General features: G+C 36.2%; 1 protein-coding gene across 3 annotated transcripts in view; it reads right to left on the minus strand.

Annotated features, from left to right (window-relative positions):
• LOC145666957 (equilibrative nucleoside transporter 1-like) overlaps positions 1-13,188 on the minus strand; it is a 213,940-nt gene that overhangs the window by 27,672 nt on the left and 173,080 nt on the right. For all 3 annotated transcript variants that reach the window (XM_081734585.1, XM_081734586.1, XM_081734584.1), the window contains 3 exons: positions 8,872-8,953; positions 2,075-2,214; positions 612-757 (listed from right to left, as the gene is read on the minus strand). In XM_081734585.1, the coding sequence (XP_081590711.1) occupies positions 612-757; positions 2,075-2,214; positions 8,872-8,953 (368 nt within the window). The remainder of the gene's footprint in view (positions 1-611; positions 758-2,074; positions 2,215-8,871; positions 8,954-13,188) is intronic.

The raw sequence follows: 13,188 nt of genomic DNA on the forward strand, positions 1-13,188 counted from the left end.
GTCTTTTTCTTGTTCGGATCTTGCACCCTGCAACTTTTGTCTCTTCCCTAAACTTAAGGATCACCTTAAGGGACAACGCTACAGTTGTGACGCGGAGATGGAAGCACAGTTCAGCAATGGTGTCGCTAGCAGTCACCATAATTCTTCACTGACAGCATGAAAAACCTTTTTTCGCGTAGGCGCAAGTATGTTGAACGTAATGGGGACTATGTTTAAAAAAATGATGCCATCATTTGTAGCTGACACTGCGATATTTCCACTGATACCTGTATCGGTGCTATATGTCAAATATATATATAAAGGTAACACTATGGAGGCATTACTTTCTGAATCGCCTTCGTACAATTTGTTAACTGTGAGAAACACTAATTACAATGTATTCTTTGCATTTAAAAATTAACCTTAGTATATATGTTTTCTTAATGCTTGATGATTGAGAAAACACATCTAAAACTACAATGTTACTAATTTTGTCTCTACCTCGTGGACTTCAATTTTTAAACTATTCTAACTTTCTGGTGATATTTAACTCATGCCAAATAGTATCCTCCTCTCCATGAATGTTAATAAATAAATAATCACAGAAAGTAAAAGAAATTATTCATACTTACTATTGAGAATGACCACAGTGACTTGCGTTACCCAAAAAAATATTCCTGGCCAACCTGACGAGTCCACCATTGCTAGAACAACGGTGAATATAAATATAAGTACTTCAATGAATATACTCCACACGATTCTCACCGTCAGACTACCCCTGAAAAATAACAAATACCCAGATCAACATCATTTTTAAAGCACGTTGTTAACCATGCAAAAACAAAACATTTGCAAGGTTTGGATCTGTTCAATTTTAAGTATAACATCAACTCTTAAATAACACCGATAAAGAATCAGTCTCATGACAAAATAAGGATACAAAATCAGGAACAGTCTCCACTCGAAAACTTTCTTTCTTATGCCTACAGTGCTTCTTATACAAAAGTATTGTACAGTTCGCGGCACAGAAAATGATACAAGAAGTTTAGGTACAATTACTAACAAATTCTTGCGTCGTGTGCTTATGCATTCACAAACACACGTCTCGATCGAGTAAGTGCTCCTGGTATTCAATTCAACTTCTTCTTCTCCTCTCCTTTACTAAAGCAGTCTGTGTGACGGTAATATACTCTTTCCATTCAGATGGAAAAAACATGAACCGTGTTTACAAGTTTTATAGGTCTAAAACCGACCCTTTTATTCGTTTGTTCTGAAATGAATTTGTAGAACCTGAATTTAAAAAGTGTAACAAAATGTTCCTATAGCTTCACAAACGCCTTTATTTGTATTCTTTCCCTTCTCCAAAGACCTCATCAAACTAGGCCTTCTAAAATCTACGGAAATTGTCAATCACAGCAGTATGTTTTGTGCTTTCCGAAGTCAGTAATGCGGGCGCAGAGTTCTAAAAAACTACTGACGGAAATGAGTGTCATTCAATGATTCGATCGAGACATGTGTTTCTGAATGCATAAGCACACGGCGCAAGAGTTTGTTAGTAATTGGACTTAAACTTTTTTGTAACATTTTCTATGCCGCGCACTGTACTTACACTTCAAAGATATCAAGTAAAACTAAAAGAATAGAAAAAAAGCATAACTGTAAGAAGTTAAGATTTTTTTTTCTTTTTCATCGACTTCATCAGGTGAACTATAGATTGTTCAGATAATTCATTAACAGTGAATTATTGTTTATTTACGACTTCCTTTTTTTGGTAATTCTGCACACACTTGTTATTCATTTTTTCTTTTGTCATATCTGATCTCCTACTTGTCACAATTTTTAAAGACTCATGATTCCACCTGTAAACTATTTTACAATGAAACTACAACAGAATAGTTCTTTAAAAGGAGAGAGAGGAATGCACAGCTTATCACTGGACAGATAGGAAATTTAGTCCGTGTCTCCTAATTGATAGCGAACGCTTCACCACTGAACTATCACTGAGTTTTCTCTGTGTTACTTATTTACCGGCTTTTAAAATAATTTTGATCTATACACAGTGAAACTTTAGCATCGAAAATTGACTTGCTCTTACCCTATTTGTATGAAGATATTCAACCAGTTGAATAAAAGGTTAGGCGCCTGGGCTGCTACACCAATGTACTGTAGAAAATTACTTGCATAATCACTTGTGATTCCCGTATATTGTTCACTAAGTTTGTAGTGAACGAAATACTGCAAAGCAAACACACAAAAATAAAGTATTATACGTCAGTGTTAACACTTTAGTAATACTTATAACTACATAAAACACATTTATAACAAAACTGCTTATTGCAAAAGCACCCACTGCTTCTTTGTGGCTGAAGTGATTAATAATGCGTCTTTGGCGTGGGAGACCCGGGTTCGATTCCCTGTGGAAGGACGATGTGGATCGGATCCCATGTTCAACTGTAGGTACACGTCTCGTATAGTCTCGCTACCGAAAGGGGGATCTCAAATGCAAAAGCAATCGTGTAAATTACAAAAAAAAAAAAAAAAAAAAAAAAATCCTTACTCATATACGGAGGAAGATAACCGATGGGATGTAGTTCCACAAACTACGTTAGCTTTTTGAAAGGATTTATAATGAGGGAAGCACTATACCTATATATTTGCCGAAAGGTACATAATTTATAATTCTAGATCTATTCTATCAGGCCTTGTTTCCATACTGTCAACTAAAGACAACAATATACTAAGTAAAACTATGTGATAACAAATTACGTAACAGTTTTAACACAATAACTGTGTCTTCATCAAACTTCTACTCCTCTTAAGTATTGAAACTGTTGCGTGATTGTGTGTGTGTGTGTGTGTGTGTTTTTTTTTTTATGTATTATCACTAGGCTTCGGATTTTTGCATATTTGCATGTTTCTTTCCTGATGTGATACTGATATGCTCTGTAAACAGAAATTCGTTTTAGGTGTTTTGAAGTAAAAGAGCAGAGTTTTATAGTGCATATATTTGCATATTTCGGAGGTTAATGCATATTTATGTCGTTATTGCATATCAATGCATATTAAAAAAAAAAGTACTAAATTGATATTTTTTAACGTCCAACAACTTTCCTCATAAATGGAATTTCAGGTTTCTAATATAAAGAGACTCTTAAAATCTTTAAATGGTTCATTGTTGTCAGTTTAGGATATTTTCCAAGGTCATGCGAAAGGACAGTAAGAAAAGGAGGAGTGATTTATCCTTCCGGTAATGATGCATGACTGTCACCTTTTTGGAAGAAAATATAAATGTCGGTGTCAAATCACCTACAACAAAATTTCTACGTGACCCATCTCGGAAGTTAAATTTGTTACTGTTGTGTGTGTTTGTGGATTTGAAATTGGTGGTCCTGTAGCAGTATAAGAATATCAAAAGGAAAATCTGGGTCCATTTAGTTGTAGTGCGACATCTTCAAATTCGAATTTTATTTTGATCAGAATTTTGTCCATTTTTGTCCACCCAAGAAAAAGTATTGTACCATTCAAATTAACAAAGGAGGACCACTTCACGATTTCGGTCACTTCGATCACCTCCACTGCGAAAGCTTCAAATTCGAATTTTAGTCTGCTCAGAATTTTACTTAGTTTTTGTCCATCCAAGAAAATTTTTTGTACCATTCAAATAAACTGGGGAGGGTTATTTCAAAATTTCGGTCACTTTGATCACCTGTAGTACAACATCTACAAATACAAATTTTAATAAGCTCAGGATTGTGACGAATTTTTGAACATTTTTGTACAACCAGGAATAAATTCTGTACCATTGAAAAACCAGGGACGGTCATCTAAAAATTTGTCCACTTACATCACCTGTAATGAGACCTTTTCAAATTCCAATTTCAACTATCTAGTGGTACAAAAATGTACAAAAAAAGAAAATTCTAAGCTAGTTAGAATTCGAATTTAAAGACGTCACATTACTGGTGATCGAAATGGCCAAAATTTTAAAATGCCCTCCTTTATTAATTTAAATGGTACAAATGTTATTGGTCAAATAAGTACGGGAATTGGACACAATTCTAAGCTAATTAAAATTCGAATTTGAAGATGCCATGCTACAGATAATCGAAGTGGCCAATTTTTGAAATGACACTCCCTTGTTTATTTTAATGGTAGAAAATGTTTTGTTGGTGGTACATGAATGCACAAAAATTGAACAAAAGTTTAAGCTTGTTAAAATTCCAACAGAGTTGTCGCACTACAGGTGATCGATGTGGCTGAATTTTGAAATGGTCCTCCCTCGATTATTTGAATGGCATAAAATTTGTTCTTAGGTGTATAAAAATGGCAAACATTGTACAAAATTCTGAGCTAGTTAAAATTCAAAATTGATAGTCGCACTACAGGCGATAGAAGGACCCGAAATTTTGAAATGTCTTCCCTCGTTCATTTGAATGCTACAAAATTCTTTGTTGGGTGGACAAAATGGACAAAAATTGGACAAAATTCTGAACTAGTTAAAAGTCGAATTTGAAGACGACACAGTACAGGTGATCGAAATGGACGAAATTTTGAAATGGCCCTTCTTTATTAATTTGAATGGTGCAAAATTTTTCCTTGGATGGAGAAAAATGGACAAAATTCTGAGCAAATTAAACTCGCAAGGAGTTTATACAACTATGAAACAACCCAGATGTGGCTTTTTTTTTTTTTCAGGAAGATAGAGTTCATCCCAAAGAAACTGTTGAAAAATGTATTTCGGGAAGAAATGAATAATCCTTTTGAAATTGAGCTATAATTAATTAAAATATTTGCTTTACAAAATCTAAAACTTGTCACACCAGTTCTGAGATAAGGAGATAAGTTCCCAAATTTTCCTTTAAGAAGTTTATGAGAGTATTTAAATATAAGCTTGTGTTGCTTTGATACGCACCTCGGTCTCTCAAAAGTAACTTTCCTACTAAGTCTTCTATTATGATTTCGATAACTTTACCTTTTTTCCATTCATGCTACATGCCTCGCTCAAATCACTTTATTCCATCTAAAGTATCAATATTGTACATTGTAAATTATTGCTGTTTGAAACGGACAATGTTACGCTAGAAGAAAATATTTTAGGGTTTACACATAATTGGATACAAAAATTACTATTAAGTGGATTTATTTTCTTTTAAACAAGACCATAAGGTTTTTGAATACAGGCTTTTAATACAGTAAAAACTGCCTTCAGCAGGCCCCTTATTAAATGGAAATATTTCACGGTTTCATGAATTTAAAGGTAAATAAATGTGTTAAATTCTCTGGATTAGGCAGAACCTGTGTTGCAAACAACGGATGTTAAAATATATTGTTAACAACGGATGTTAACGGAAATGCAGCGTTTAGAAAATTTTTAGATCTTTTCAAAATTCTGTGAGAGGTTAGGTATATGAACTACATTGTCTGTAATGGTCTTCGTTTACTTGTTACCCTACACATCTAACCCTTAGTCCACCGCCACATAAGACCCTAGATACCGTGCGAGTATTTGAACGAAGTGCAATTTACATAGTAATTTCCAAATACCAATAACTCATTCTTTAGCTGGCCTAGAGACATGAAACAAGAAGCATAATATACACAATAGACCAAAAGGGAGCCAAAAGTAGAGGGAGGAGCGCTAAAAAGGGCAAAGCATCTATATTTTGTCTTGGCCTTTGAAACCATAGGTAGTTTTTTGTTCATTGTAAGTTAAATGTGTATTAATTCGTAGCATAAATAAATACTGTAAAAGAATACGGTAGGCCTATGCACAATATTTTATTTTACCTCACTATGTCTATTACTCGTATATGTATAAGCCTATACTTTAACTTTTTAACGCATAGATCTATCTTCGTTAACTTGAAAACGTTTAACCGAAATTTTTGCGAGTCCTGTTCAATTTCGCTAGGTAGGTTTTATTATATGCTTATGCCACAAATGTTTATTTATTTCTCTGAGTATATTTAGTCTTTATTCACAGATACTTGGTGCATTCTTTTGTGTGTGTGTGTGTGTATATATATTTGTATTTTAATTTCACATACTGACTGTGAGCTGTTTGATTTAATAACGAAACAGACTCCGCCAATAACCAATCGGACAAGCATTTCTTTGAAACACAAAGTCAATAGACACGAAGAATCCTGGCATAAAATTCTTGTCTAATGTAAATAAAGTGTTCCTGGGAACAACGACACACAAATTTCAGATTTATGGGCAAGCAACATTGCTTCTTTGAAATGCTATCCCTTAACGACCCGTGACACGGAAGGAACATTCTCGCTGTACAGTAATATTTTGACTGATAAATGCAGGTTTTTGCCAGAAAATACCGAAAACTACATAATTGTGTATTGTAGCATGAATGCATCATAGTTATACACCAACAATGTGTAGTTCGAGTAATACAACTTTTTTTCTCTAAACATAAAATTCCTCACCTAACTTTAGCTTTTGATTGGTGCATATTTGCATATTTTCAGTGCATATTTTCGTGATTTTTAGCGCATATTTGCATGCATATTTTGCAGCTTTTTAGTGCATATCGATCCGAAGTCTAATTATCACATAGTCTTCCTCAGTGTGTTGTCAGAGCCGTGCCGTGGAAAATCAGCGCCCGGGCGAGAGTATACGACGGCGCCCCCATACATATATTCAAAGCAATTTTTCCTATCTTTTTCCTTTTTTCTCCCGAATTTTTCGCCCCCTTACTTCAGCGCCCGGGGCCGTCGCCCCCCTCCCGCTCACGGCACGGTCCTGGTTGTTGTGTTTAGTTTGATAATTTCAAATTTAGGGATAAGTAATTCTTTCTATGAAAATTGGATATGCACCCTATTGAATGATAGCGGCTTTGCTCTTGCTATTTTATTCTACACAGCAAGTCGAAATAAAAAAGAAACAATAAAACAGATACAATCTGACACATTTTGTTAAGATTAACAAACACTCGCCTATTATATGCCTTGGGAATCCTAATTGAATTCCTGTACAAATATTAGTGAAGCTGAGACTCTTCATTAATGTCTGGCTGTCGAAGGCAACACGTTGGTTGGTCATATGAAATTTAGCGTTTACTTCAGCACCAAGGCTATATAAGAAGGTGACGTACAGTCTAACGCGGGACCTGAATCAAATTATCTCCAACAAAAAATCAAATCCAAGTTTCCCGTGTCGAAGGCGCAAACGTTAATCTTATAGCTACGAGGGAATTTTCAAGGAAACAGTATTGCTTGTCGATATCATACTAGGAATCGGTTGTCTAAAAATAATCAATTCTTTGGAAGTCAAAATTAAGAACAAATTTATTATGATTTGAAAATAACATTATGAAACCACATATACACCATTTATTCTATGACCTTCCGCTATTCTACCAGCAACACCATAATTCCGTTGCTACACAACTTATGTGATTCTGTTTTTAACTTTGCCCTGTGGTTTTCACAGGCCTCCCTTGAAACAAACGCCATTCAGGAGTTCTGCTGAGTCTAACGGTGCCATGGTCTATATGGTGGATGTATTAAAACCTTCCAGCCAAGTTCGCTCAATTTCTGACGGATTGCTCCGATGTATACCGTCTGATGTTGTCTATGGTATATGACATCTTGTCTGTTGACCAGTTCTGGCTGTTTGTTTTGAATTGGTAGGTGCAGTCGTGCTACTTGTCGACAGTACAGATCCAAGTCTATCGTTCTGCTCGGCGGCAGCAGCTTGTGATGCACGATGCCCTTCCAATCCCACTAAATGAATAGCATAACCTCTTTTGGCGTCACTTTGCCACTGTGGAGCATTTCCTCGGTTCAACCACGATCTTATTCGTATATTGTTGTGATAGGTTATCCATTCTTCGTCACCAGTTCAAAAATGGCTCGAGTTCGTTCGTTTCAGTCGAGATCCACTGATAGAAATTACATCGAATATATATATATATATATTTTTTTTTTAAGTCAGATCATGTGCCACACGAACGTCAAGCTTCTTTCTGTAGCCAGCGTTTCCCAAACAGTTTAACACAGTTTGGGATGAATGTTTACGTCACTGGTGATGCTACGACTGGTAACGTGCCGTCTTGCTCGGCTTTTGCAAGAATATCATCCACTTTCTGCCATTTGCTCGCCCACTGCGAGGAGTCTCTTTGACATCGAAATTTCCAGAATGAATGCGACTGAACTATCTTTTCTGACATCGAAATTTCCAGAATGAATGCGACTGAACTATCTTTTCGTTGTTGCTTTTGATAACGTACCTTGCCCATAAACAGCACAACTTTCTACACGGGCCTTTGCAGCCGAAATAAAATGGTAAAATGCAGCGCAGTTTTGCGGGAATTTCACTTATCTTTACAACGCAATACTTCACGTGTGATTAAAAAAAAAATCTTTAAAATGGAATGAAATCTTTAAGTTTTACGTCCTATGGTTATATCAGTTAGACTAAAGGAGACGGTGATGAGAAATGAATGCAATGATGGAATGAAGAGAGTGGGAGAAAACGGGAGAACCACAAGAAAACTCACGCACACGGTGTTTGTCCACCATAAAGCTCACTTGGCGCGAGCTGAGATCGAACTAAGGCCCCAATGCATCAGAGGTGAACGCTCTACCACTGAGCCATCGTGGCCCCTGATTTAAAAAAAAATATCCAATACTTTCTGCACATCTATTAGCTTCAAATGTCAGCTGTCAAATGGTGCTAGGTCTGATCCGCTGCGACTCATATACTCTGAGATTCGGGGCACTAACGCCACCTCGTGTGCTGAAGTTCAATACTTTCCAGACCCTGATAACAATACGATTAGAATTCACAGGGCACATAATAGATAAAAGTTAGTTAAAAGCAAAGAAACTAATTTGTAAAAACAGTACAAGAGTATGAAGTGAGGATACTTACGTCTTTGGCAGTAATGAACATATTCCAAGGCATTAGGGTCCCCACCCCATGAAGTACAAACGTAAAATACACCAGTTTCCACCTGAAACAAAGAAACATCTGACTCAATATCTATCCTCATAGCATTATAACAGTGCAAATTGTCTAGATTGGACATCTTCATATGACTAATGTGAAGCAGCGACGCAAAAATGCATCAATTTGCAGGCAGTTAGCTTAATTGATTTGTAGCATAGTAGTTCTGTTTTGTTCAAAATTTATAGTGTAACTGCTTTTGGCATTAACCGTAAGCTCGTTTTCAACGAACTTAAAAAGTTCGTTAATGAATTCTCCATGTGTGTGTGTGTGTGTGTATTTCAATTTTGAGCCCTCCATCCGATAGAGGATCAAAAACTATCTGAAAAAAGTGATGGGATTTTTCGGGTTACTCTTACCATTCCCGAGATATTGGCCAAAAAAGTTCAGATTTCGAAAGATTTAAGCAGCCCTATCTCGGGAACCGCAAGTCATAGAGAAATAGTATACATATAGAAGATTTGAGCTCAGAAATATTTTGTAACACTTAATCAGTACACAAAATTAATTAGATTTTCCGAAAAATACACTTAATTACTTATATTAGACTACGTTCTTCATGTAATATAACTTATCTACTCTCTATACTAATAAAAGCTGTTACACAACATAACTCATACATGAATATCAATACTAATACTACGAAGTAGTTTAACTTCAATGAAACAGTTTCAGGGTGCGCTAAAACCTTCGTCGATTAAAAACTAAACTGGAGGTATATGGGAAGGTTCTGTCTTCTTATGGAACCTTACTATGTCCTACAGCATCTATCAACAATTATTGTTACAAAATATATTTCAGTGCAAGAGCTTCATTATGCGGGATTATGCTTAATATAGTTCACCAAAAGCAACTTTTACCGAACCTAGTGGAAAAAAGATTCGGAACTTCAAGAATATGTACGTATAAAGAAATTTTCTCCTAAATCTAATCTGGTGTCCCTAAAGGAGGTCATAAAATGCAAGTGAAATTATAGCAGGACAAAAGAATCTTGGTAAGTCCTTGTAGTTTAATACGACGTGCCCCTTATGAACGATTTCACGTCACATATGTCAGAAGTGAAAATTCCATTAGTGTAGCGTTTATGGAAAATCTGACAGGCACTCACCAGTTCTCTTTTAAATGTTATTACCAAAGTGGCACCAAAAGGTTTGAGCTACGAGTCGGGCTTGAATACTTTCGAACTCGTTCTGGCTGTTGGCTCGAGTGGTAGAACTGGCTTTATTGTACGTTGACTTTGGATGCTACTGAGGACTCTTCAATAACCAATTGCTCTTTGGTCGGTACTTAGGTTTTAGAGTGGAGTATGAGAATGGTAATAATTTACATTTAAACTCGCTCTGTATTTTAGTTAGATTATTTTCATGTAAAAAAAAAAAAAAAAAAAAAAAAAAACTTTCAACGTGAAATTGGATTTAAGTTCAACCAACAATATTCGCGAGGCTAACATTTGTTGACATTTTGTGAAAGCTTTGTTTTAATCACGTAGTCTCTTACTAGTGGATCCACTCCTACCATTTTCATATTTTGACAATGGAATTAAGAGATTGAAATCAAAAGCCCACCCTTTTATTGATCTATTGTTGGACACACTCCAAGGAAATGTGTATCTCATTTATTCTCTGATCAATGCCAAAATGACAATTTTAGACGGAACGCCTGTTTCAACTTCAATCGCAACACTCAATTTATAGGGAGATTTTATTTAACATGTGTTACGTAAAACTAGAGTTCGCTAGTTAAAAGAAATGTTACTATAATTGAGGAATTCTGGTAAGCATTGAAGTTTACAGTAATCCCTTACCAGTTTTTTATTTTATTTTATTTATTAATTTTTTACTACCGTACATTCATATAATACAATACATATGTAAATACGAGTGCACATAATAATTCAAGTAAAAGAACTAGTCGCATGCAATTATTTATGCACATTCCGTAACTGTATTAGCTAGAGTAAATCTATATAAACAAAAAAAAAATGATCTTTCCAGTGATCGCATCGCGGAAAAATGGTTCAATCGTTTAAAATGAATTTTCGAGTATAGTTACTACCTACGTATCTCAAGGAAGGAGAGAATCAATATTTATGCCAAAGAAAATCTCACTAGCACCTCAAGTTAGTGCAATGAAACTCTATATATACGAGGAACGATCAGAAACTAAGGCCGATATTTCTGAAGTTCCATTTGTTATAGCGGAATGAGGAGTATGCGCTAATTGTAATACATGGAGTTGGCAACTGCGCAGTTTCAGCCATTCGTCACCTACGGCGCTAGTTGTAGGTAAACACAAATGGTGACTCGTTTGGAAAATCGGTCTCGTGAAGAAGTTCGCCCAGTTATTCAATTTATGTGGGCGAAACATGTAACCGCAGCTGAAATTCATCGGCAGGTGGTTAAGGTATACGGAGAGACTAATATCTCGTCTGCATATCGCAGAATGCCGTCAAAAGTTCGCAGATTGAAGAGAAAACGTCATTGATGAGGAGCGCAGTGGCCGACCCAGCACGGCATCACCATTTTCCATACATCCTGGACCTTGCTCCAAGCGACTTTCACCTGCTCCCGCACCTACAAGGCCGTCGCTTCGCTTCAGACGAGGAGGTGAAACATTTCATAACAACGTAGCTGAACCCGCAAGGACAGGATTTTAACCAGAAGGGAATCTTCGAACTCATACCACGATGCGACAAGTGCCTCAATCGACATGGAGACAACGTCGAAAGTAACATAATGTATGTATTATCTGTTGGCTGTATTGTTTGTATGAACTAACATACACACGTTTCTCTGCTGGCTTTGTAAACTTACTGTCTGATCAACCCTCGTAAATTCAATATTAAAAATAGGGGGAAATATGTCTCAACGTTTTCGAAAACTCCGTTTTTAAGAGAGAGAAAAATTCTATATTTCTTTCTCCATATTCAAATCGACGGACTGTCTGTCTTATTATCATAGAAAACTGGCTGAACAATCTGAAGTGAATTTTTCAACATAATAACAGATGGGTCGTTCGGTTTCATTTCACTTACATTAAAATACGTATTCTCAAGGGGCGGGGGCTTCAAATATATATCTTTCAAAATGTCTCCATAAGTCTATTCGTCCCATGCGAAGAACGGGAATTTCAGCAAGAATAATAAAATACAGAATATATAGACCTATATATATAATACTAGCAAAATACCCGTTCTTCGCACGGGAGACTAAATTTCATTTTGGACATAAAGGGTTTTATTTAGATTTAAAGGACATCAAAAGTGTCACTGTTCGCCTCAGAGATTCCGAAAACTATGGATTCGACACTAATATCGGTTATTTTCGATCATTTTAAAATATCTCCCCTTCCCCTCCCCTAACTTGCACCATCAAAGTGAAATGATAAAAGCCATCCCAGGCCCGAACCTCATTTATGTTGAAAAATTTGATCGAGATCGGTCGGTTCGTAGGAGATATGAAGTCACAAACGCAGTCACTTTCATTTATATATAGGCCTATATATTATAATGTGTAAGCAGATCTAATCTATTTTGATATATTTTACACTGACTCCCTTCGAGAATCCAGGAAAGTGCAATTGCCCCCGTCCTGCCATGCAGACAGCCACGCTGTTGACTTATGTGAGCAATCCTACTGTATATAAACGACATATCAAATGTTTGCAGCTGGCGGCTGGATGTGTTACGAAGTCAGTAACGGTGTCATTCTAAGCGAGCGCTTTATTTCAAACTTCCTCACATATGCGATAAGCAAATTGTGGCAATAATAATAAAATAATGTAAACGCAGGAGATCCGTAGCAGAAACGTGGCTGACGCAATGCGGATCTCCTTCCCGCACCTTCACGCACGAAACGACGTACCCCGGCTTTTCGTTTCTTTTGTCTCTCTCTTTTTTTTTTAAAAAAAAAAATGTTTTTCTATGTGGTGCAGACGTGTTCCCAATCCCAATGGACCGTGCAAATGCAGATGCTACGAGTGTGGCTTTCCACTTCCTTTCTCTACACCTATGAATGAGGAAGGGAAGAATACGATATCATGTTCAGGGAAATTTTACTATAGGAAAAACGAAGAAACGGGAAATTTCTGAAATGTGGTAAAAGCCTAGGTGCAATATACAAGATATCGACTTTTTTAAAAAACTTCCCATATTAAATATCATGAGAAGAGCAAATTGTGGCATGATATTAATATGTGAAATGCTGACATAACTAACTAAAACTAATTCATTCACTCTATGGC

Source organism: Thermobia domestica, chromosome 12 (genome assembly GCF_964235325.1).
Source record: "Thermobia domestica chromosome 12, izTheDome1.hap1.1, whole genome shotgun sequence".
Classification (NCBI taxonomy): Eukaryota; Metazoa; Arthropoda; class Insecta; order Zygentoma; family Lepismatidae; genus Thermobia; species Thermobia domestica.